Source organism: Falco rusticolus, chromosome 14 (genome assembly GCF_015220075.1).
Source record: "Falco rusticolus isolate bFalRus1 chromosome 14, bFalRus1.pri, whole genome shotgun sequence".
Classification (NCBI taxonomy): domain Eukaryota; kingdom Metazoa; phylum Chordata; class Aves; order Falconiformes; family Falconidae; genus Falco; species Falco rusticolus.
In genome coordinates this window covers 13,760,202-13,786,351 of record NC_051200.1, presented here as the reverse complement: position 1 = coordinate 13,786,351, position 26,150 = coordinate 13,760,202, and the positions used below count along the sequence as shown (strand labels likewise).

At 37.6% G+C, this 26,150-nt stretch overlaps 1 protein-coding gene across 4 annotated transcripts in view; it reads left to right on the top strand.

Moving 5' to 3' along the window:
• Nucleotides 1-21,622, top strand: part of LRCH2 (leucine rich repeats and calponin homology domain containing 2) — a 55,956-nt gene extending 34,334 nt beyond the window's left edge. For 2 of the 4 annotated variants that reach the window (XM_037407697.1, XM_037407699.1), the window contains 9 exons: nt 922-970; nt 2,096-2,212; nt 5,429-5,473; nt 5,931-5,981; nt 7,046-7,103; nt 8,978-9,090; nt 10,198-10,335; nt 10,630-10,707; nt 11,885-21,622. In XM_037407697.1, the coding sequence (XP_037263594.1) occupies nt 922-970; nt 2,096-2,212; nt 5,429-5,473; nt 5,931-5,981; nt 7,046-7,103; nt 8,978-9,090; nt 10,198-10,335; nt 10,630-10,707; nt 11,885-12,004 (769 nt within the window). In that variant the 3' untranslated portion in view covers nt 12,005-21,622. The remainder of the gene's footprint in view (nt 1-921; nt 971-2,095; nt 2,213-5,428; nt 5,474-5,930; nt 5,982-7,045; nt 7,104-8,977; nt 9,091-10,197; nt 10,336-10,629; nt 10,708-11,884) is intronic. The other 2 variants (XM_037407698.1, XM_037407700.1) reach the window with 1 other exon arrangement.
• Nucleotides 21,623-26,150: the final 4,528 nt, after the last annotated feature.

Sequence of the window (26,150 nt, the reverse complement as noted above, 5' to 3'; positions counted from 1 at the left end):
ATCTGCAGTTCTCAACTGGATTGCTTGGCAAGCTATTGGACATGATTCAGACAAATTTTCTGTGCCTAACCGCTTTAAAAAGTAGCGTGATTGGTTTGAGGCAAACTGAAAGAAAAAGAAAGGAAAAGTAATACGGAATAGCAGAAATTAAGTGCCTATTTGCTTTTCCTTTAGGATTTATTATAATTGCTCATGTTAGTTTCTTCTTGCATTCAGTCCCCAGCTGTAAGCCTTTTGGTATACTGCACAGCTTGCAAGTCAGCTGTCGGAATATGAATGAAGTAGTTGCTGGTAACATGATAGAAGTGAACTTAACAGAAAGATTTAGAAAGAAAAATTTGAAGTGACACTAAATCTAAACATTTTTCTTTTCCAGATAACTTTCAATCATCTCAGGCAGTCCATCTTCCAGAATGTATTTTTTGAGATTTTGCAGTTTCACTGTTCCATCTTAAAATGTTTTTCCTTTCCCTATTAGTTTAAGCTTCTACTTTGCTGTAGAAGAGCTAACAGTGAAAGGAAGCATGTCAGCCTTCCAAAAGTTTAAAAACGGATCTTCTGTCAGCTTTGAATAAAATGTTTCATTAGTTGCTTTGAGAAACAAAACAAAGTAAATGCAGTAGCAATCTCTAAGGATCAACATGCTTAAGAAAAAGCTTTATCTTAATAAAGTATGGTAGTGTGGAAGACCTACTGTCCACGTATGGTAAAGGAGAGTGAAATATGATTTGATATTGTAGTCACATGGATAATTTTTAGCCACATTGTGACATCCTTATAGAGGTAGCCAAAAAATACTGTAGCACTACAAGGAAGCTGCTGTTTTAAGCGTTCACTTTTTTGATATTTTTACAGTAACTTGCAAGGTTTTGAAGTACACAAAGTAGTAAATTTCATAATGCCTCTCATCTTAATTTTTAGTGTCTCAACAGATGAAGTGAATTCCCCGGTGTCTCCATACAGCTGGCAGGTAAATATAAAAATGTGTACGTGGTGGCTTCATATCTGCATGATTTTTTGTTTGGTTGAGTTTCGTATTTCTGGCAGAAAACTGTTATACATTCATATGGTTTCTTATACACATAGTTATTGTATGTATGTAATTGTGGTGGAAAACATAAACCCGAAGATCTTAAGCTTCAAGGTGATTTGACTTGTATGTAATGGAGGCTTTTTGTTTTAGGAGCATATGGTACAAGCTTTAAGATCCTGAAACTAATGACACAGAAGTTTTACTTACTTGGGTTTAGTATTTCTTTACATGTAAATTTTATCGCTTCACCATAATGTTCTTTTTGTAAAAATTTCAAAATGATTTGAATTATGTAGGCATTTCTTTCCCCATACCTCACTGAGAAGCTTGCACAACACAATAAAATTGCAGTGAAACTGTAGATACTACTTTTTTATTATTTTAGATTTTGATCCATTAGGTATTTACAATTGCTTTAAATGGCTTGGTATTCTCATATGAAGAAATAGTTGGAAATGCAGTTTTAGCCTTATGAAAAGGTCCCTTCAGATTGTCTGCTTTCAGTTTAGACATTCATACATATTCATTGTTATTTTGAGAATAAATCTACTTTAGCTGTCTCTTCAGAATACATTGCACAATACAATACTTTGGAAGAGAGATTTCTTTTACAGCTAGTTGATGTCTGTAATCTTTTAGATAGGAACAGCAGACGAGTACTTAAATTGTCTTGTTGCAGCCAATCTTTTCCTGTGCAGTGAGTATTTGAGTTGAGAAATTAGATATGCTAGTGGCTAACAGCACTTCTTTTTTTGAAGTTATTTATAGCAGCCTTAGGTGGCGTCCTAACATACCTGCAGATATTAGGCGTAGTGCAGAAAAGGATGTTACTTTATTAAGGATTGCTTCATAGATGCTTTTTTTTCTATGAAATAGAGTTTAGGGTTTGAAAGGAAAGAAGTGATTTCTACCAGAATCACTGTTAAGACCGGTAACACTTTTATGTCATAAAGCTAGATTATGAGAGGCACAAAAAATTCGTAATTGTAGTTCATAATAACTTGTGTTAATACATGCGAGGTATATTTACGTTTTACTTAAAAATATTTCTGAACCTTACAGCCACTGGAAAACCAGAAGGATTCAATGGATGAGCAGCGTTGGCCAGAAACACAGCCAGTGATTTGGCAGAATGAGGAAAGAAGGAGAAGTAAACAAATTAGAAAAGAGTATTTCAAGGTAATGAGGGGGTAGTGTGGGTGGGTGACACTTTTTTTTTTTTTTTTTTTTTAACAACAGTAGAAGAAACTATGTAACTAAGTAAAGGTAAGAGAACCTGAAGGGTTGTCAGGCTTTTACACGTGACCTGTAATGTTTTTATTTTTCAGTTAAGTATGTAGGGAATATGAGTGTGCTGGAAAATAGGAGGAAAAAAATCAACCAAAGACTTTGTTTATCCTTTAAATATAAGAAAGTAATTTACAGTTCAACCTGGTAAAGCCAGAAACTAATCTTCAGTCGTTGGTCCTTCCCCATCCATTGTGAGGGATTTATTTTTTTTGTACTGTAGTGCAAGGAAAATAGGCATTACCTTTTTGTGTAGCATGGTTATAACAATGATTTATGCATTTTCTCACTGCATTAGTTTGCATTTTAGAGAGGAAATCTTCTCTGTATTACTTTGCTGTAGTGTGTACCATTGGTCACCAGATGTCAGTGTGTGCTTATTGGAAACAGGTGAGTTACAGCAGCATTAGATAAAATTTGTATTTGGGTGCAGTGGAGAAATAGGAGAATTCTGACCAGTGCTAGGTTGAGTTAAAATTAAATTTGTCACTTAGGAAATTAGTTTCTTGGGTCTTTGCCATCAAACATCTTTATGAAATACTAGGGATCTCTAAAGAAATTACATTCTATGAAAAAACAGAGAATGCCATATAGCTCAGATACAAGTCCATAACTCTTCAGAATAAAAAAATAAGACAGACAGCTTCTATAGTGTATCCTCTTTCCAGGGTTTTCATCTCTAAATTAACTTTGCCCTGCAGCCTTTGCAGGGAAGGGGGGAAACATCCAAATCAAACAGAATTCAGACATTCACTCATTAAATAGCTGTGGGGTCAATACAGACAACTTGCATTGGTGATTCCTCGTAACTTTTAAGGACGTCTTTAAATGCTAATACAGATTTCAGTTTTGAGCTCTGTGATGGAAGGAAATACCTGAAATGACATTGCATACAGCTATAGACATACCTCGAAAGTGAATTAAGCAGGGTGTATCATTAACAAAAAATGCTGTATCACTGGTAATCATTTGCAAAAACAAGGCAATGAGCAAGTGAAGTCAAGTCTGTCTTCCATAGCAAACTGGGGAAAAAAACCCCATACCGCTGCTGTGTATTTTCACTGAATGAAAATACAATTCATATTGTGTCTATGTTTTCTTGTGTGAAAAACTCATTGAATAATCCTATCTGTGCTACCAAACGTTAGTATCTTAAGAATGCGTGCCAGATTACTGTGATAAGTCATTAGAACAGGGAAAATTTACTTGGTTCAGCATCCAGAAGTATTTATAGAGCATCTTTATTATACATATTGTATATTTTTTATTGTACCATTGTACTGTGCAGCAGAAGAGTACAAAAATGCCCGTGAGAATCAGAACTTTTCTTGTGGCATTGCACTGAAGTCTTGCTTGAAGCTGAAAACTTTGTTGCGTTAAATATGTAAAAAGAATCTTACCATTGAAGACAGTTTTATCAACCAAAATGACTTTTTCTTTATTCTTTGTTTTCCTCCAGAATAGCTTGTAGTCGTTTTGGATCCTACCTGCATCCAAGCTGAAATTCTTGTTAATGTATCCACAGTGGAAAAGAATTACTGGCTTGATGTGGTTGATTATGGTGGAAAAACTGTAACACAGAACTGGCCTGTATAAACAGAAGTCAGCAGCAGAGGACCGCAGGGCATAGAAAATTAGGCTTTGCCTTATCAGCTGCCAAAGTAATATATTCCTTTGTACCGCAAACATACAGGAAATAAACCCAAGAAGAGAAATATCCAATCTTGGATATATGTAATGGGTCTCTATCAGACCCCAGAACTACCTGTACTCTGTGCGTAGTTTAAAAAAATTAAATGACCACCAAAACCAAACAAACAAAATCTACAAAATCCCCACCAAAAGCCCTCAAAAGACAACCCCCCCAAAATTCCAAAAAATTAAAACAACAAAAGAATCCCACTGACCAACAACTGACACTTTATTCAGTTACTCATCAAAAGATGTGTTTAATTTGCACAGAAAATGGGTGGCAGTAGGATAGCTAACAAAAGCTGTTTGTCCTTTGCCTCAGTTTTCAAGAGAGATGCTGTTCACCATTGTCTGCATTGTTCAGCCTGTAGTTCAAAAGCTGTTGAAAATTCAGCTCTAAAAAGCAGTTTAATTTCACAGTCCAGCAGTGCTCCATTATAACTTTGAAGACAAATGTCTTCTATATAAATATATATATAAAAACTTATATATATCTATATATATAAACTAATAAATAAAACTCTTTAAAATAGAGCTATGTAAATTTGTGTGGTTATTAATATTAAAGAATATAGCTGCAAGTCAGGTTTTACTTCCTTTTTAAGACATTCTTTGAACTAAAACCTAAAAAGTACCCCTGAAAGTCAGATCTTTGAAGGAGAACCATCCTTCCAGTTCTAAAGTTAGTCTCAATTTAGCCTGTGTTATGGGTTATATGTCATAAGGATGGGTAGGCCAGCCATATACACCCAACACGCTTACCGGCGTGGTGTAGTGATGAATCTTTTTGATTCTAGCAGCATTTTCTTAAATACTACTTGTGTAAATTTCTTCCTTCAATCCCTCCTTTATTTCCTAACATTCTAGCATAGTGGGAAGCGGGACAGTGATGAAGGCAGTATGCATCAAATCAGACAAACCCGTGGAAGAAGTGCTGGTCTTAAATAGAAAAGATGTGATCAGGTTGTGAAGTTGTGAAGAAAATACTGATTATTTTTTTTTTTTTTAATTTGATTTTTTACTATGTCAGGTCAACCAGTGTAATTAGTCTTAAAGTTACACATAAACATTGTAAACTTTCACAGGCTGCATAATTTTTTCTAGCAAGCAATGCTTCAGGGTAGCAGTTAAGATCTTTTCATGTGGATCAACTGTCACGTGCAGTCAGTTCATATTGTAGAAGTATTTAGTTTTAAAATGCTCTTATCTCATCCACATAATGAAGATCTTGACTAGCTTATGAACTAGATACTCCTTTTCTGGTTTGTTTCTTTTTTGCTCCTTTTTGATTTTGTAACATTTTTTTTTTCTCAGCAGCTTCACCAGTAATAAGTAACATCTGAGTGATATCAAGCCATTTAGTTCAAATGAAAACCATACTTCCATTTTAAAGTAATAATTGTGTGTGTTTTGCAGTATAAGTCTTCCAGAAAGAGTTCAAGTGGAAATGAAAACGATGAGGTGAGAAATAGTAACTGTGTAAAATATTTAAGAAAACATTTTATTCATTTGCTTTTTATGAACATCTCTGAGCCGCAGTCACAAAACAGAAGAATGTTGCCTGAGTTGAGTCCATGCAAACAAACTTTGTATTCCAAAGCCATAAAAGAAATAAGTAATATACTCCTTTATTTGAAAGAAGTCATCAAGATTGTACTGGGGAAAAGTAGGACATTTACTTGCTTCTGTAATAGGAAAGTTAATTCACATATCAAGCCGATGTAATGTAAAAGTCATATTCGACATAAACAGTGAACGGTGTTTCCTTGATTTATGTGTTTTTAAATTTAGCTGCTGCCAGTTTGTCACTCACTTGACAAATGTTGCATGTCTCATGTAGTGTGTATTCATAATTTCATGTTTCTTCTTAAGTCATAATTTTCGTTTTTATAATTTCATCTCTTTGGTTTCTTTTTAGCAAGACAGTGATAATACTAATGTGTCCCCACAGTCTCCTGTGTCGTCTGAGGTACAAGTTTGTGGTTTTGTTTTTCATTCAACAAACACTTCTTCGTACACATTACTTGTCAGCAGATTTTCCATACAGATGTGAAGCTGTTAATTTCCTTTGAAGCTGCAATTAGAAATATTTCATCATAATAAAAATTTAAAAATAGATAAAAACTAGAGACAGATATTACAACTTGCTTTACCTTTGTAACTGCCGGATCTCTCCTAGATTTCTTCTTCTTGACTTGTGTGTAGAAAGGTGCATTGCTTTCCGAATAAAAATAGCTAATAAAACAAAAATCAAAATTGCCATATTTTCTAAGTGTCCCCTATGTGCCAGCCAAAGGATTTTAAGTAAAGCTTGTGGTTTAGTATTTTATATAACCCAAAGTTATGGACACTTCTTAGGGAGATTCATCCTTTACAATTCTGGCTGTTGCCTCTGTGGTGCAGCTGCGCAGCTTCGTTCCCTGGTTACGTTCCTTTGTAAGGAATGGCCACGTAGTCTCACTGTGGCTGAGCTACACTACTGAGGTCTGAATAAAACACACAAAAGTGTCTTTAACGTTTCTATCTTGTGTCAATAAGGAACCTGAGGGAGCATAACAAGAACATCTCCTGAGTAAAATGAGTTGGAATAAGGGTATCTCATGTACATACCAAATTACTGAGTGCACCTCTCTTTTTAGATGGTGAAATGAGGAAAAACCTGAACTTCATAATTGAAAGTAAACATTTCTTAAGAAATGTTTTGATGCTTAGTATTGGGAGGATTAACTGCATTTGCTTGCAGCTGGCTTGGAACTCTGTTCACAGAATGGTTTGCAGTAGTTTAAAATCTACTCTAAACCATTTCAGTTAGTTTGGTGCTGCTTTCCTTCCTCAGTAAGAGAAATTTATCTGCATGTAATGATTACATTCATTCTTTTTATTTTTTTGATACTGTCCTCTTCAAAAGAGTGTGTTACAGTTAAGATGGACTCAGTTTTCTTGAGCAACAACAATTTAAACACTTACCTTGATGGGAACAAAAGTTAATTCTTTCAATGCATGGAAGAAAATTGACTTTATCTCTTTTAACAGGATTATGAAAGGACAGATAGTAACACTCATGGTCCATTTGGTCTCAAACCAAGGTCAGGTAAGCTGCTGTTCTAACTTAGCATGATAGAACAAATGTTTATTTCCTGGGCTGAAATACGCAGTAAGGATAGCAGATGCATGAATTAAAATGAGATGGCACAGTATAGCAATCCACCCAGTGTACTTACCACAAGGATAGTACTGGGAAAGGCAGACAGCTGCTTTGACAAATAATTGAAAGTTCTCCAAGTTGCACAGTGATTTTTTTTTTTTTTTTTTTTATTCCCCACCCAATATTTATTTCTTGCATATTTATTCACCGTCAATGAACAGGGAAACAGCATGCAGTTTTGCTGAAGACCTGGTGGCTGTGGCAGGAGGTTTTTGAAAGAAGTAGATTTTTGTACCTTGTCCTATGAAAGGGTGCTTTGAGCAGAGCTTTGCCAGGTATTTTATGGCTTAGTGCTTTGTTGCACCCTGGCTCTTCTGAGGAGGGTATGGCAGTCTTGGAAAGTTGTATTGTCTAACGCAAACTTTTGGTCCTCTGGATTCTAGGTACAAATAATAACAGCCTTTTTTGCAGTTACAGTATTTATTTGCAAATGCCTATGTGAATATTGGGTGTCAACTGCAAAACATAGTTTGCAAAAGCCACTTGTGCAGTCCCTTTTCCGGTTAGTATTATTCTCTGTTTTTAAGGGAACAGTCTTCATGCAGATTCATTAATGCTCTCAGCTCTTCAGTTTTTTTTTTTTTTCGGTGTTTATTGTAGCAAAGCTTGACCTCCTTAATACTACCTGGGAGCCCTCAGTAGCAGAGTATGCCTGACTGAGGTCATGCAAGTGGTTTCTTCAGGGCCATTGAGTAACTTGAGATGTGTAAGCAGTTCTGTGAATTTCTGTGCCAGAGATAGTTAGGTTAGCTGCATGTACCAGGTCATGCCTGGCTGTGATCATTTAGAGGCTTCTGAGTTATCGATGTCCTCGGTAGGTGCATCTGCATCAGGAAGGTGCAGATTTGATAGGAGGAAGCAGGCAGGCTTGTAGTCGGGTTTTTTTCTGTATACAAACCACATACTCAATGTATAAAATCAGAGCAGTGATTTCAAGAGTATCTATAAAATTTCTGTTACTTTTCATTGTTACGTGTCTTACTAAAATCCAAACTGCTAAAAACAATACAGAAAGTTCTAAAGGTGTAAGTACTGATTTTTTTCTTTTTTTTTTTTAAATTTTGCTCCAAATGCATGGGGTAAAATACTTAAGGATACAGTGGTATTGCTACAGAATCTTTTATTTGCAAGTGTTCTACAAAATAATAGAATTCTTATTTGAAGGCTTTCTGACCATGAAGAATAGTAAAGTGAATGTAATGATTTAACAGACCTCACTTTCTAAAGAACTCTGCACTGCTAGATGAGACATTTCATATTTTTCAGTTAGTTGTTTAATAAGTGATCATCATGTCGCTGCATATGCACACCTGACACATGCATGTATGTGTGTATATATATATTTTAAGTGTTTCATTGTAAGTTATATCAGTGAGTTCTATCCCTTTTTTAGTCTTCATAAAGACTTTATATTTTAATTAAAAGTAAAACACGATGAAAATACGTTCAAAGCTAGATTGCAAGATATGCTTGGGAAAAGTGTAAATAGAGTAGTAGATCTCAAACAGATATTTGAATATTGATATCAATTCTGTCTCCTTATTTTGTAGTTACCCATTTGCACTTAAGTAAGATGAACTGTGTATTTTATTTGAAAGGTAACTTTCATAGACAGCATCTTTTACATCAGCATACTTTAAATATATTTGTTCTGAAAAGTTCTGCAGCTTTTTTCCTGTTTTTATCCTTGGGGGTAGATTTTTAGTTGTTGCATTTTTTTAATCTGGATTGTGAAAACTAACTCCACTAATGTTTAATAGCTTTCAGTCGTGCATCGCGCCAGGACTATGGTGCAGTGGATCCTGGATTTACAATGAGGAGGAAAATGGAGCATTTAAGGGAAGAAAGGGAGCAAATAAGGCAGCTTCGCAATGTATGTACCATTATTTACTCTGTGGATGCAGTGCATTTAGTTTGCTTTGTACCACAATTTAAACTGTTATTATAAAATCATTGCAGTTGTACAACAGCTTCTTGGTAGTGATATTTCTTCTTAAGGAATTTCATCTAACAGGCTACACTGCTACTATTTTTGGTCCATCCAAAATACCGCCAGGAACGAAATGGTTTTTTAGCTGAAAAATGAAATTAGAAATTAAATGTTTTTAGGTTTCTGAGGTTTTAGGTTTTTTTAGGGAGACAGTGATTCTGCTTATGTATGCTGCTATTTGACCTGAGATTGGAAGTAGCCTACTTGAAGCAGCTGCTGACCATAGCCTTCTGAATAGCCAAATGCTTTTTGATCATAGAAGGTTGTTGCAAATTATACAACAGTGAATGGGTTCTAATTTCAGACTTCAGTAGTTTTTCTGTGTAGTTCTGTTCGCAAGATATTTAACAGTTAATTGTAAATTGTAGGAGCTCTGCTTTTCAGAGCAGGACTAATTTGGGGTGTGACTTCAATGAAGGCTGTTTCTGTCTGGTTCATTTCCTGAAACAGTGAAGGCTTGGTGCTGGAGTGGAAGAAACTATTCCCCGCCTCCCTTTTCAGTTTTGTAACACAAACGTGGGCACTTCTTGGCCACCCTCTCCTCAGCTATTTAGCTGTCATCTCCACAAATGAAATAGCCATCCCCAAAGTGGTTGTGTTCCCTTTTTTCTTTCCTCCTCCTCCTAGTAAAATTGTATGATTTCAACCCACAAAATCTGCACGCTAACAGCTAATGAGATATTTGGGCTAAACGTTTCTGTCCTTAAATTCTGTGCTTTCCTATTATGAGTAATGAGTTCACTGTATGGCTTTTGAGAGCTATGTATCAGGGTAGTTGTTGACTGAATGTCTTTATGTAGTTGCGTAATTAAAAACAAGACAAAGGGAATGGAAGGTTAATGATATAAAGAGGAAAGAGTATTTGTACTCGGTACTTTTATTTACTTAAGTATTAAAATGTCCCTTGTAAACGAATGTTTTAAAATACCCTGGATTTAAAATAGAAATTAGATAAGGTTGAAAGTAACATACTTATGAACTTTTTAATAGAATCTTGAATCAAGGTTAAAAGTAATTTTGCCAGATGACATTGGAGCAGCATTGATGGATGGAGTAGTTCTTTGCCACTTAGCCAATCACATAAGGCCACGTTCTGTTGCCAGCATTCACGTACCATCGCCAGCAGTGGTAAGTCATTTGTCTTACTTCTGTTGCATCTTATGTAAAAACAACATTTTGACGTTCAGTACTAAAACACCATGAATCGTGTTTACCGTATTAATGGGCTACATTCCTCACCTCAGTTTTTATGCAAGAACATTGCATTAAACAAGGCTCAGAAGTTTAGTTTAAGAGTTATTTTCATATACTGAGTCTTCACAAAATTTGTTTTGTTTTTTTAGCAACTGTAACTGAATTTGCATCAGAAATACACAATCCTTCATGAATGTATGGTGAAGATCTAACATTCTGTCTTTACAGCCTAAACTCAGTATGGCAAAGTGCCGAAGAAATGTTGAAAACTTTCTTGATGCTTGTAAAAAACTGGGCGTTCCACAGGTATACTAATTGCTTTATTGACTTACTGTTAAGAACCACAGAAAATGTCAGCAAATACTGAAGTTCGTTTGGGGGTGGGTGGATTAATTCAGGGAGGAATAGTGATTTCGGAGCAAATACTGATCAGGGAAGTTGAAGATCTGAAAAGATGTCCCATTTCTGACCTGTGGCTTGAACTTGAGGAAGTTACTTTTTCTATGGGTTTCTAGTTGGTTCCTTACAGTAAAAAATAATACTGACCTCCTTGTAAAATAAATTATCATCTAAACAAAAGAACTGATGCAAGAGGATGATGTAATATTTGAAAGTCTTGAGTATAGCGGCTTGCTTTGGCATGAATTTCAGTGCTTGCCTAGGGAAAATCCTGCAATTACAGAAATATGTAGCCTGATCAGCTGTCTTTTTTTGGCACAGCCAGAGTTGCAGCCCATTATTCAGGCTTCTGTTGCCCAAGTTCATCCTCTTACTGCCCTGTGTGAGGGGGGAAAAAACCTAAAGATAAGTAATTTCCTGAGTATTACAAGAGAAAAAACTCTCTTAACCCTTTGTAGTGGAACAAGAATATTAGTTCATGGATTTAAAAGCCTGGGATACTGCTCTGCCACAGCTTCTATCTAGTGTAGAGCCACAGGCCATTCAGAAATTAGAGATGCTAAGATTTACCTTCTGAATTACATATAATGCCAGCTAGCAGTTGGGAAGGTTGTCCAGCTTGTGCTGAATTTTGAAACTGAACGATTACTTTCTTGGGGAGTGGCTCATTACTGAGGACCCAGTCTATCAGCACTTCCAAATTTTCCCAAGGGAAAAATGGCTAATAAGCCTATAAAACAAGCTAATGGGGAAGTAGGCCACTGAGCCAACAGTGCCCATCAGCCTGTTTTTCTTGCTCTGCTTATGAAAAGAAACAGTCTTTGGCTTTATGAAATAATCAGTCTTTTAAGCATCTTCTGATGCTGTCATAGTTTTAATGCTTTCAACAGATCGTAGCTATAATTAGTCTGACCATTCTGTTCTGTAGACTACCACATGTGAAATTTAAGGCCAAAGACATTTTCCATGCAAGTGTCATGTAATGATGTATGTGTGACTTCAGAGACAGTTTTGCATTTGTTACCTGCCTTGGGGGAAAAAAAAAATGAATGAAACTTAATTCGCATACTGCTTTAATTTGCAGGAGAGACTTTGCTTGCCTCATCACATTCTGGAGGAAAGGGGTCTGGTGAAGGTTGGTCTCACAGTTCAAGCTCTGCTTGAATTGCCTACATTGAAAGTATCTCAGCTTTCCTCCATGTGACATGACTTCTTGGAAGCTAGACAACTTAACCGTTCTGTTAATTTGGATTGCTCTGAGGCAGTTCAGCTTCCTACATGGGAACACCCAAGCCATCAGAAACTACTATCTGTCCAGATGCTGTAGACAGCCTTACTTTGGAGTTGTACGTGAAAACCTTGGAGTCAGCTGACAGTTAAAAGAACATAATTATTCTTTTTTTCTTTTGTAATTGGATGCACAAAGAGATTGTGGTAGCATCAGGTTCTCTTTCCAGTTAAGTTAAAAGCTGCCATTTAACATCTTGCAGTGTTACAGTTAAATGCTGGATTTCTTATCCTATGTTGAAAATGTCGTTTGAATTATTTTGGAAGTACAAAGCACGCACACGCATACCCACGCCCACACCCCCCCCCACACTCCATAATCTTTCAAGTCAATAATTTGATTTAAAGGTAAGACAGAAATGTAGCGATGGTATGATGGTAAAAATGCGAGCAACTGATCACGTGTAATTCATTTTCACTCTCTCAGAAAGCTTAATATTTGTGTTCTTTATTTTTTGCACTCCTGATTGTAACTTACACACTTCTAACATTGCCAGTATTTAGTCTGAGTGTATGGTGACTACACAAAACAGTATACAATGGGAAAAAGACACATTTTATTGAGTTTTTTCCAGTCTTCTAGGTTGGTGCCAAATATTTTTTTCATGTACTGTAGATTGTTTACATGTGAAGTGCCTGTGTAATTGATAACTCTTAATAGTCTTAAACATTTTTGAAATTTCTTTGTTTAAAATAGATAAAATGGAGATTTTTAAATATTTTAATAGGTTTTTGTAAAATCAGTATGTGAAGATTTAAGTAATACTTCACATTTTTGATGTTGGGTGTTTTAAGTTTGTTGTACAACTTGGTTATTTTCTTGTCTAATTATTAGAAAATACTGTAAATACTTTTTATTTATGATATTTAATTTGATAATACCTACCTAATCACTTTTGGTTTAATGTATTGTTGGACAAAATATAGTTGTCTACTTTTCTTCGTTTGGGACAAACAAATGTACATGGTGAGTAAGACATGAGGACTAGTGATGCATACAGAATAATGTAGGACATTTTGATAAAACTGCCAGAATCTCAGGTTTATGCTGTGACTTTCAGGATTTTGTGTAATATTGCTCCTGATCTCACATTACATTTTTACAACAGGTATATCCATAATTTATTTGGGAAATATCAGTGTTTATCTTTTTAGTGTTTACGCGATTTATTGTGTAATTTACACAAGTGTGGCATAGCACACAAATCAGTTTGTACAAATGTCACTGTGCTGAGACATTAGACTTTTCTGGATAAATGTGAAAAAGAAAAATTTCCACTGTGGTGGTTTTTTGAAACTTCTGAGTTTATGTATTTGTTTGCTTCTGCACAAATTCTCGATGTTTTGAGAACATTCTGAAACCATACACAGTTGAGTTCTTCTCTAAACAAATTGCAAATAATTTCATGACTTTAGTAAAAAAAAATCTGTTTGCATTAGTTTGTTCTTCATGAATAGGCAGCTCAATTAAAAAAAGAGTTCTGGATATGTTTGCCAAGTGTGTAACAAGATTTGATTTTGTTCTTTCCAATTGATCAAGACCCCATGTAATATAATTCATAAAAGAATGGGGGAGGGGTATTGTTTATACCTTCCTTCATTTACTATAGTCCTTAAAATCAACAGCTGAGAGGAAAAATAACCCTTTTCTGGTAAGATTTTTTTTTAAAGGTACATTATTTTTAAATCCATTGAAACAAGCTGATTCATGTGTAACAGTTATAACCTGCTATTGTTTATAGTGTTTTCTTAAAATTCAGCTCATGGAGAGGCTGGTGTAAAGCTTAATTTGCAGTCCTAGGTACAAATCTTATGCTACATTAATATGTGTTTAAGGAAATTGGATTGCTTTGACCTTTGAAAAATACCATATTTCAAATCTAACTTTTTAAAATCATTCACATATAATTTAACAACTTCAATCCCTATTTTTCATTAAATTCAGTATCTGATAAGTCATGCTAAGACTAAAATGAAAAAGTAATGTCATTCATTAAGCGGAATGCTTGGTGTCCGCTACACTTGAGGAACTCAACCATTCAAAAAGAGTAAGTCGTTGTCTTTCAATTCCTTGCTGTGGTACTCAAAACAACAAAGGTCTGTTTCAGTGTGTTAGTCATAGAATTGCTAACTAGATTGTCACTTTTGGCTACCTGGCTTAAATTGATCTGCACTGCTCTTTCATTGTCATATTTAAATATGTTTTCTGATCTTAAAGTAACCTTTTTCCTACTAAACTAAATTTACCAAGTTATATCGCAGTGCTAGCATTAAGAATTCCCTTGATGATAGCATGCCAGATGCTTACCAGGGTATTTTTAAAGCTTATTTCTTAAGTAACTTGAAAACTGGATGTGAAACTGATGTACTCATTTTAAACTGTATCATTGAGTTGAAAACTAGTAATTCTTTTTTTTTTTTTATACTCTCAAGTTCTTCCTTACACACCTACTAGAAACAGTCTTGCTTTGTTATTCATTGGAAATTATTATGGCCACCTTCATGGGAAGGATAATCGTGATTCCTACAGGACTTCCTTTTTAGCATTGAAAAGATTAATGGCCTTCAAGTATCCTTACGAGCAATCTGGGAAAAAGTCCACTGTGCCTGGATGAGTATTTTCTCATCTTTCTTTAGCTGTTTTTACAAATAACAATAATAATGTAAAGCCTTGCTAAAACTGGCTGTTCCCATCATGATCTTTGTAGGAGCAACTGCAAAAAAAAATGCTAAATATTCTGAATTTTAAGTTTTAATTTTAAAGCAGCCTGTGGAAAATTGTTGCTGTCTTTGCTGTACAAGAATTTGCCGGCTGTCCCCTTTCTCCCTTTCCATTTGATTCCCAGCATTTTCTTACTTGTTCACAGATCTAATGACTTCACGTTGCTCATTACTGCGTGCCATATTCCTCCTTCCTCTTTACTTTTTTTTTAAGAAATTGGTTCAGTGGCATTGGGGCACTGCTGTGATTCCAGAATCCCTGCTGCCAACATCCAAGTATGTGTGGGATATCCTTTTCCCATTTTGTTGAGGATGCAGTGTCAATACTTGGTACAGCTGACAGGACGGTTAAAAACAGAGGCCTGCCCAATTCCTGTTGCAGTTGTTCAGCTTTTACTTTGGAGGTGAAGAAAAGGCAACATTAAAAGCTTTAGGAAACTGCATTGTTTGCCTAGTAAATTGGAGTTAATAGGGTGCTTTTGTTATTTGTGAATGCTATACAAAGTTACTGCAATAACATGGTCTGAACTGTAAATTAGTGTGAATCGGCATACTGACAGGGCTCCTGCCTTGGTGTGTGTGGGTTTTGTTGTTTTTTTTTTATTTATGTCATTGGAATGTAGTGTGTCATACATGAATGATCGTTCATTTAAGCAATAATGTCCCAGATATTGTGAAATCTTAAAACAGTGGCATTAAAATAGTTGTAATGTGTGGACTTCCCACACAGTATCTCAGAAATACTTCACGTCTGTTATATAATACTGGTAAAGCAGCGCGCTATCTGGGGCACTGCTGGGGGTGCAGAAAACCATCTCTACCGATGTGTCTGGAGGATTTCCAAAATACCACCAAGAACTAAAATGATCATAAAATACAGAGGAGTAAGTTGGAAATAATGAGTAACTACGACATGAATCATCGTAATTTCTGGGTAAATACCTAGTCTCACTGAAGTCAGTGCAGGTTTTGCTCTTGACTTTGACTTTATTTCACCTTTTTGATTTATGGAACATCTGAGCTGGAAACCATAGCAATCTTGGCTTAAACCGGTTTGTCACCAGCAAGGCTTTAGTGTCAGATCTTTTACTAAAAACAGTGTTCTCTGGTAAGACGAGGGAAGCTGTAAAGTACTACACAGATTTATTTTTTTAATACAAATTTTCTGATGTGCCATATACAGTATTAAGACTAGGAAAAATTAGTTTGAAGCACAGCTTTCAGACTAGGGGGAGGTGTATCACCTCAATGAAATTGCAGGTGGGGATTATCAGCAGTTACTGCAGTTAAAAACTTTATTTCAAATACCATTTAGTGGCAGTCTTGTCAGGTTTTGACATTAATCTGTAGCCAAATTCAAACAAAAAAAAAATGAAAAGGCATCTGTTTTCACAAGAACTGAGTTTCTGTGTGTCTTCTCAGTATTGGAGAGAGACAAAGGTCTGGCACTTGTTTCTGCTGATTCCTTAAGTGCTTGTGTGGAAGGTAGCTGTTGCATCTAACACAGCTGCAGTCTGCCTGTTTTTCTTGGCATCGGTCTGTATTGGCAGAGATAAAGCACACTTAATAATTCAGCTGATTCCAACTGAAAGCACCTGGTGGGAGTTTTCAGCCCTTTCTGAAGATAGGAGATGACTTTGTATTGGTAAATCAAATTTCTCTTTCCTCCCTAAGTCAAGCTAATGTATGTGTGTGTTGAAAGAGGTACATGATATTAAACAGTGACTTCTACTTGAAAAACAAAAGCAGATACATGAAACTCCACCCCAACACACGCAAAACCGGAATTAAGACCAAGAATGGGAAAGGCAATGTATAGTTGTCCAAGGAGAGGGTGCTCTGAGTTGATTTCACGTTGAATCACTTCACAATGAAAAGCCTTGAGATTCAGTAGAGAAAGAAAGAGATGTTCTGTAGCTATTTCATGCTGAGGAAGGTGGATCATGAAGTACAGGGAGCTTTCCGTAGAGGTTAAAATAACAAGAAATTCGGCATCTTTGTTTTCCTGAGGACTATATGTTTTGGATAGCTCTTTCCCAGTGCTGCAGAAAGCATTGCCCATCCCGGGCCCTGGGCAGGGTGCCCAGGTGGTGCCTTTTGCACCCTCTGGCTTTGTAATGAGATTGCCCCGGGGGGTGCAACTTCTAAAGGAAACTTCATGCTGCTGTGTCCTCCAGCATAAGCTGCAGAAGTCTTCTAAATAGATGTTTTCAATCTGTGTAAAAACACTACAGAAAGTGCTGACTTTACTAGAGGGTAATAGTTAAGTAGATTCACCAGTAATTAACTTCCACTGGCAAAGAATGATGGCATGAGGCAGAGGAAGGTTTCTCTAGGAACTGCGGAACTTCACTGACGGAATATTACACCGTGACACTTAGCAGGTTATTGTGTTACTTGTCCTTTCACGTGAGTGAATCAAAACAGTAGTACTGTTTCTTTTTCCATACACAGCGCACTGTGGCGTATGCGTAATTCATTTACAAATGGAGGGAAAGGCAAACTATTTTTTAATCAAGAATTGTATGGCACAGATATTTTGGTAAAATAAATATGAAGGTAAAAATTACTCTCTTTCTGTGAGAAATTTTCTGCTGGTCTTGACTACTAAAATAGAGAACATAGGTGATTAACCGAACTGTAGTTTAAACTTGCCGCAGCACAGGAGTAGTTCTGACTCCTGTGTGTCTTATATAATAAAATGCCCCTTTGCTTTATTTTTCTTCCAAGTATCTCACATAGTACAGCTCTGACAACATGTCTCGAAATAGTGGTTATATGCAATATTTGTTCCCTCATTGATTTTGACTTTCTAATTTTTTTAACACGTGAGGCAAAGGGAGGCAAAATTGCTATAAGCTACCTGATTAATTTCTAGGGAAGAAATACAAGTTTTTATAAAACTGACATAAGCAGACACTCTTGGTTTGAGTGTTTTATAGCCAAGTACTTTTTCAAAGAAGATTTTTTTTAATGTGTTTTTCCATACACATTTTAGAATCCTACTCTTAAACAAAACCAAAAAGTCTTTCCAGGGCTACTTTAGTATATTAGCAAATGTTAAAGGAGAAGAATAGCTCAAACTGACAGTAAATTTAATTGTTTTGGGGAACTTTCCCTTTGGGCAGTGTTAGGTTTAATGTTGTACACAATCATCCTACAATCATTCTAAGGGTTTTTTCCAACCTAGAAGATTCTACGAGCATGTGAATTCAGCGAGACTGGAATTTCCCTCAGTAGTTTTGTAACTGAGCTATAACGTGAAGTCAGCCACTTAAATAGAATTCTCGGCACTGAGGAGCCTGTCACTTCTTTCAAAATTGTGTGAAATAAGGCAAACAACTTTTTGATTCCTTTTTAATTCCCCTGCCCCCCCCCCCCCGTAGTTTTATGAAGGCAGATTGTGAAATAGGAATATTTGGAAGTAGTAGGATTTTTGGTTGCTTCATTTTTGAGTATGAGTGAACCAGTGTGATCTCTCCAGAATTGCTGTATCAGTTTAGGGTTAGGTCGTGCCACTCACGGCATGGGAACGCCCGTTGTTCAGTATTAATGTGCTTTCTGGAGCATGTGCAAGACTGTGCTCTTCACATGCAAACGTTAATACGATTGTGTTTACTGAATCCATATGTTACATCAAGCGTTGTTGCAACTGTGGGAATTCCTAACTGCAACTGTTCGTGTCTGTTGCGCTAGTAGGTAACACAAGGCTTTGAGGGGCATGCGCAGGCATTGCAAAAGGGTTTGGTGGATTACGCTGGGAGTAACGTGAATGTGTTTTACTCTTACGTAATGCCTAGAACAAGGAAAATATGATTGCTTTATGGTTATCATTCAGTTATTTTATTTTGTAACTCGTGATTATGAAACTCAGAAAATGCAATGTAACTAAACGATCGGTATGTAAATGTGTGCAGGACATGGCAGAAGTAATTCTGAGGCACAGCTGGAGAGTGATAATTTTAAAATAGATGCTTAAATTGTGTATATACTTGCAAGTTCTTTGGTAGTGCATTACAATTCATTTTGCATTTCATGTTCTTGTAAAGTGTATCTTCCACATTTTTGAAGATTGTCGTCTTGTATAATACGGTATTAAGTCTTTTTTTCAGGACTTCCATTATTGCTGGAGCTTCCAACATAACATGTTTCTTTTGAAAAATGTTCCTACTGTTATTTTTTTGTAAATAGTTTTTTTGTATTAAACTTGCATGGATAAAACCCACATTTCCAAACCCAGTGTACATACTCTGTGTATAAAATACAAACTGTTTAATAATTTTCATGTAGTCAAGTTATTCAATTTGATTTCACTTCACGTTTTACATGTTCGTAGTAAATAATGAGAATTTGTTGTATGTTCTTTCAAATATCTGTTGCCGTTTTGATAGAGAAGTGACCTGCCTCATTACATATCGGGAAATACGTTATTTTGTAGTTACAAACAAAAGAAATGTTAACTCTTATTCCAGGGAAATGCAGGACACTTCTACATACAGAGTATATTAGGGCTTCAGTTTCGACCAACAGGGACAGCAGCGGTAGGAGTACATGAAGATAAAGATGCCTTCACTTGTAGCAGCATCTTTATATATTTACACACTTTCCTGTCTTACGGTGTGAAAAACACCCAGTGTCTTACAGCATATGCATCAGACCGACATAGTTGTTTTGGATCTTGCTAATAATGAGCTTAATCCAGTATGGAAACTCCTGCTGACAGAGGTGATCTGCTTCCCTTCTGTTCCATGGGTTGGATCTGGTAATAGCACAGGTCACCTTCTGTGTGGTTTGCGATCATGAATTGCTAGATCCAGCACTAAGGAAACAAAACTGCCAGGTTTTGGACCTGTAGTTAAGTTAGATTATTCAAACAGGTTGAAATAGAGTTCTGTATGATGAAATTAATTTTTACCTTAAGTTCTTCCTCTTTATTTAAAGATCTGGATGAATTATTAGACCTGAATATTGAAAATACTCTTTTGAGAGATGTTTTTCCCTGTGAAGCTTTTCATTCTGCACCTGCAAGCATCCAGCTGTTCTTTGTTTCTTGATAAAGCACAATTTGGGGTTATAAAGCAGGAATTAAGGAACAGCATTACAAAGGAAGTGAAAACCATCCCCTGACAAAGGCATCTAAACAGTTGGAACTTTTTTTGCAGTTATTAATGAGGAGTTTGTGGTTAAAGTTCTGTGAGTCTGTTGTTCAGTTTCCAGCTATAAAGAAGACTCTTTTCTTATGAAAGGGCCTTTCGGGTCTACAGGGGGAATGATACCATGCGGAGGCCTCTGTTCCAGGCTGGACTCCGTGAACCATGAGATTCCTGTCTGTCCCTGGTCATCTTCATGGGGAAGGTCACTGTTGAATAAGGAAAGTGTGTTAAGGAAAAAAAAATAAAATATCAGCGGTTTCCACATGAGATGTATTGAGAGAATGTAAAATTGATGAAGCTTTGCAATGTAATTTTGCAATGTAATTTTTTTTTTTAAGCTTGGTTTGATTAGGATGCCACAAATAAGTATGCTACTTTTATATTTAATCGGCTGTGGATAATATGGCTCGGACATGGACGAGTCATGAGGTGTTAAAAGTTTTGTAAATGGCAGGCTCCAGCTCATAAACAAAACGTAAATAATTTACAAAATCCTGCCTTAATGAAGGTGTCTTGCTGGCAGGCTGCATCGATTCCAGCAGGATTTGAGAACTAATGGGACGGAATACATTTTATAGATCTTAATCGCAGTGCTTCTTCCACCTAGCAGTTCTTCAGGAGTAGTTCTTAGGTCTGCATAGGTCTTGCTGACTGCAGCAACCTTCTCATATGTCACATGAGCTTGTTCAGCTTCTGTTTCCTAAATCAAAGATGCTGAACTGCTAAATGGAACGCTTTTGTTTTCTGTTCAAACTGGAAGTCTGCATCTCCCTCCGCAGTCTGTCAGATACCTGTGGTGTATGCTCTTGCTTTGTGTCTGCTCTTGCAGTCCCTTCAGGTTCGTTCTTACAGACCAGGCATACAGCTTGCTGCCCTCAGCTGCTGGTTTGCACTGGTCAAGATTCATTGTTACGACTGTAGCCTTTTAACTTTCCTCTCTCCTTAAGATAGGTCTAGACCAGTGATGGATATAACCACAGTGCCAGTGCCCCAGGCTAGCATCACTGTTCTGATAGTCTTAGTTTGTGGAAACTATGAGGGTGTAAAAAACAAATTCAGCTCCTCATCCATGGTTTCACAGAATTCTGCTGTTCGTTCCTGGTTCTGTGGTCAAACACAATCAGTTTCTCTGAGCGGCTACAAATACCCCTCAAATGGCTGTTAGAACCCTTCCAAGAATATATTTTTTTTAAAGTTTGAAGTTTAATGTTGCAATGACTTCAGCAGGTCAAACCTGTTTGGAAAATGTGTCTGTAACTATTTGTGGTTTTAATTAGTTAGGCCTCATTAATAACGAGAATCTCATGCTAATAATATTCTGATTTATATAGCCAAAGAGTAGATGGAGTATCTAGTTTTCACAGCTATAACACATTGCCTTCAGGACTGAATGATGGATAACTTGGCACAATAGCTCATAGCTACTAGTGAGGGCGATATAAGAAGTATTAGAACATACTAACTTTTCTGGAATTCACAGGTGATTGTTAAAGGTTTGACTTTGTATCATCTTAACATAGTTTTCATTATAGTGGGAAAATGGAACAACTAGACTGTATGTGGAACTTCTGTAGGTTTTTTTTAGCTAACATTTAAATGTGACGAACTTACTGGAATACTTGTATTTTTCAGCAACTCAATAAACATCTATCTTTGGGGTATTATAATTGTGGCTTTATTATAATTATTTCATTACTAGAATTTATGCAACTTTTCAGACATACATACAGATAGATCCAGCGTGTGAGATCTGGGAGATCCATAGTCACAAGTTGGAGAAATGAAAGGTGATTTACCCAGAGAAAACCATGTGTTCTGTGTTAGCTGATCCTGTAGGGTCTCTGCTTATATACCCGGTTCTGTTGCAACGCCCATGATAAAGAATCACCTCTATCCCTATATCCATAGGAGGAATAAAGATGAAGTTTATATCCGCGAATGCAGCTGTAGGTCTGTATGTATAGTTGCCGCCACCCAAGCGCACAGTTAGGAAAGCTCGTGTCAGCATGGGGACTGCAGGAGGCCGCCGTGTTTTGCATCTGCACCTCGACATCTTTCCACCCCACTTGCACGTGGCGCTGTGTTCCTCTGTCAAGTGTCTTGAAGGAGATTGTTGGAGGTCTGAGCTCGCTGCTCTGATGAGCTTAAGGTGCAAAACTTCCAGAGGACCTCACCTTTTCCCTTGGGCATCCTTTCACAGGAGGTGGCCCCGGCGCCGGTGGTAAATCGTCACGTTAAATGGCATACTACTATTTTTATTTTCCGTAAACCTGTTGAATGGAGGTATGTTTCAACATTTCAAGGAGGTTTTGTTGCTTTTTCTTCTAATGCATTTACAGATACTTTTTTGCTCCAAGGTTAGTGGCTTTTTAAAAGTCTTTTTGCAGCTTGAGTGAAAAATCCTGATATCTGAAGCGTAAATGTTAATTTATGTTAATAATAATACAATATACCAAATGGAAAGGTATGAATTCGAGAGCTGATGAGACATTGTTCGTTTCAGCTGCTTGCTTTTGGTCTCCGGAGTCTGCTGTTCTATAATTGGAAAGGGTGAAAAAAATTAAACCAACAGCAAACGCTGTGCTTTTTAGCATAAGCTTACAAGTGCATGAACTTCTGAAAAGTATTTGGTAAGAGAAACCATCCTACACTCCATGTGTTCTGCAGCCCCTAAGAAACTCGAGCAAAAGAAAGGATTATCTCCAGAAACTTTGGCGCTATCGTTTTGACATGGATAAGCAGTGCTGAAAATGCGGTCACAATGTTTGTTAAAGCTGTTCTCCCCCACTATTAGTGGGTGACGTGTCTAGCTTACATGTTCCCCTGTGTACCGAAATGGTAAGTTTGTTCTGTTCTTTCTCTACTAAGACATTTATACAACGATGAAATTGAGTTGCTTCTGCCAACAGTGATATTTAAGAGTTTTGGCTCAAGCGGCATAAACCTCTGTTTCCTGGGAATATCAGTTTAACGATGATTAGATTGCTTCTGGTGAAATGGCAGGGGAATTGTCAAATGGATTTCTTCCTCTCTCTGCATGCTAAGGATTGCAAAATAAGAGAGGTAGTAGGTAGAATTACTACTTTCGGACCACCCCAGTGAGCCAAGCCTCGCTTGTTAATGTTCTTGCCCTTCTGTGACCTGTCCCATGCTCACCAGTTTATCTGCTACTGTAACATCACCAGTATATTGCATCGTTGAGGCTTATTTATGTGTTTGGGAACTTCAAAACTGCCTTTGCCTATTTTTAACTTTTATTGGTGGCTTAGAAACAGCCTTATCACACCGGCCAAGTTTGAAGTCTGCTCTTCTCAATAACTTGCATTAATGTTTTTTTCTAAGTTCTTTCGTTGCAAATTTAAGAGTTCTGTTTGTGTAAATTGAAACGACATACCTTGCTATATTTAGGAAAAGGTACTTGTTCCTTTCAGGATTTACATGCCCCAAAATTGGGATTTTGTTTCATTTGGTTAGATTACTTGGCCTTTCGGATATCAACAAACAACATGAAATTGTTTTAACTAAAACCAAACTCAAACTTGCCATAATGTGCATAGAAGGTATCTGTAAAGCACAACAGATTTTACCACTTATGTTCCCACAGATACAGATGGAGAAAGAAACCTCTTCCCCCATTTGATTTTTCTTACTTGGACCTTTACATAAACCAAGAAACCCCAATGCACAGGAGGTTTAATTTAGTTTCTCTAAATAAGATTTTTTTAAACCTAATTGTCTTTAAAAGCTGTGACAAATTCATGTCTAAACTGAAAGGTTACTCAACATCAAAGTTGATAAAAACGTGCAGGTCTGTTTAACTTTCTGATGAACCACATCTGACAATATTGCAGCTTGCATTTTCCTGTGGTCACTCCCAAGCGCAGGTGATGCTGTGCCTGCAGCTGTTGAACCCTTCGTGCCGGTAGCAGGGGACTGCTGCTGCACTCGCATCTCCAGGAGTACGGGGCACTCCGCTGTTTGTCACTCTTTCAGGTTGTTTATACAAAATACTTGATGCCACCAAAGCTGTTACCCTTGCAGAGTTTATAAACGTGAAAAGCAAATGAAGTGGAGCCAACGTGCAATTAAAAATAAACATCTGGGTAGAGATTGGGGCCACCTAAAGGGGTTGCGGTTCTCCATCAGCTTTTAGCAGTGTTGCCAAATGTCACTATGGTCTTGACATCCCTTCACCCCCTCTCCGGATTAGCTGAGCTTCGTACCTGCTGCCTCTCAATGCCTTGTCTTAACTAAGTCTAGGGCTCAAATGTGTCTTGCTTAACTTTTAAAGCAGTTGTCTGACTAGTGTGTTTGACCCCTCTCTGCCCAGGAGGTTGGACTAGATGACCTCCTGAGGTCCCTTCCAGCCTTGGCTCTGCTGTGCTCAGCCTGGCAGGCAGCAGCTTCTGCTGCAGCTGTGAGCATCCTGGTGCTCCCCAAGCTCTGCAGGGTGCTGCCCTGCTGGCTGGCTCCTGGGCTCCTGAGGACGGTGCCTGGGGCAGAGGTGGCCAGCTGGCAGGCTTCAGACAGCCGGGGAGGGTGCTTTGTGCCAAATCCAGTGATGGGGGAAATGGATGGGGGGCGCACAGCTGGTAGAACAGAGCGGGGGATGTTTCTTCACAAGTGAATATGCTCTGACGTTTCCAGAATGAACAGCTGGATTGATAGGAAAATGTATCTCTCCTGCTGGTTAGTGTGTCGGGCATGCTGTGGCTTTGATGGACTGAAGGAATCCGAAGGCATTTTTGCCCTGCCCTGCAGCACGCTGTTTAGTGAAGCTCACAGTTTTGAGTGGACGGTTCATGTGTTGTGGTGTCATAAAAAGCATCCATAAAATGTGCTGCTGTGGGCCAGGAATTTTTTTAAACAGCATAGGAGACAAGTTTCAAGCCAAAATAAGGCATTTGAAATAGGGCTGTCAAACGTGATTAAGGGCAAGGAGCATGCTTGCTTGCTTGCTTTTCCTTTTTTTCTCCGCCTCCCCGCAGTGGGAAGGCGGCAGTGGCTAACTTGTATTCTGTTGAGCAGCCCTTCCCAATGGGGAGGAATTTCTGACCTCTGATGACTTGTTTTCTGTGCCAAACACTCACAGTCAGAAAACCTAAAAGTATGGGAAAATTAGTTTTATGCTTGATACTCTCAGACTATAAAATAGGGCAGTGAATGAGGGACAGATGCTGTGGGCTGGGAAACAAGCAACCCCCCTGTTGTGCTGGGCAGCCCCTTCTTTCCTCCAGCACGCACAACCGTTCCAGTATTCCTAGTGCTCTCCCCTTTCCCACGACCACCAAGACAGGGTGGACATGGGTTGGCCCAGCAGAGCGGGCGGGAACTCCTGCCCGTTGCTACCTGCAATGCCAGCCTGTCTAATTAAAGGCAACGTCCTGGGGACGTGAGGGCATGGCCATTCCGTGGCTGAACATCTGCAAAGACCTTTCCTACTTACCCTGTCCCTTGACAATACGTGGGTTTATTTCAATATAATTTGGTTTATAATGAGCGGTGTTATACAATGTGTTGGGCCAAACCAATGCATGGATCCAGGGACTTGATGTCTTGAGGGTCTTAGTGGGGACTATGACTTTACTAAGAAAGCATCAGAGGGTGCCTTTGTTCCCATGGCGTGTTCCCAGGGGCTTTCTGCAGAGGCAGATGGGAGATGTTTCAGAAGGCAACTCTTCAAGATTCAAGGTTATGGTTCAATTAAAAGTGTATTGTAAGGTCAGTCATTCAATCAGCTTGTGAGGAATTTAGGAGTGTGACTCATTTTTAGAAGAGTAGAGGTTGCTGTACTGAGGGGTTTAAGGAACATCTTTTACAAAAGCAGGCAAACTACTCGGATCCTTTCATGAAAATAAGTATTTTTCTTTATTAAGCGAAATCTTCCTCTGCCTGCTGAAATCCATCTTGTAAGTGGCAAAGGATTAACATGATGAAGGATTGATTAGTATGTTACTTAAAGCCTGTTGAAATATTTTTTTTTCCCCATGATACATTTTTATAGTATTACTCCAATGTACAAAGTCAACTCTTAGTAACGTAGGGTGAGCCCCAACTCCAGAGCATAGCACCAGTCAGAAAAGTAGGAAATAGCAGGATGGGACAAGTAGGAAATAGCGGGATGAACTTTGGGCTTAATCCTTAACACCCACAAGTGCTTGTACCCTTACAAGTTCTGTATTTCTCAAG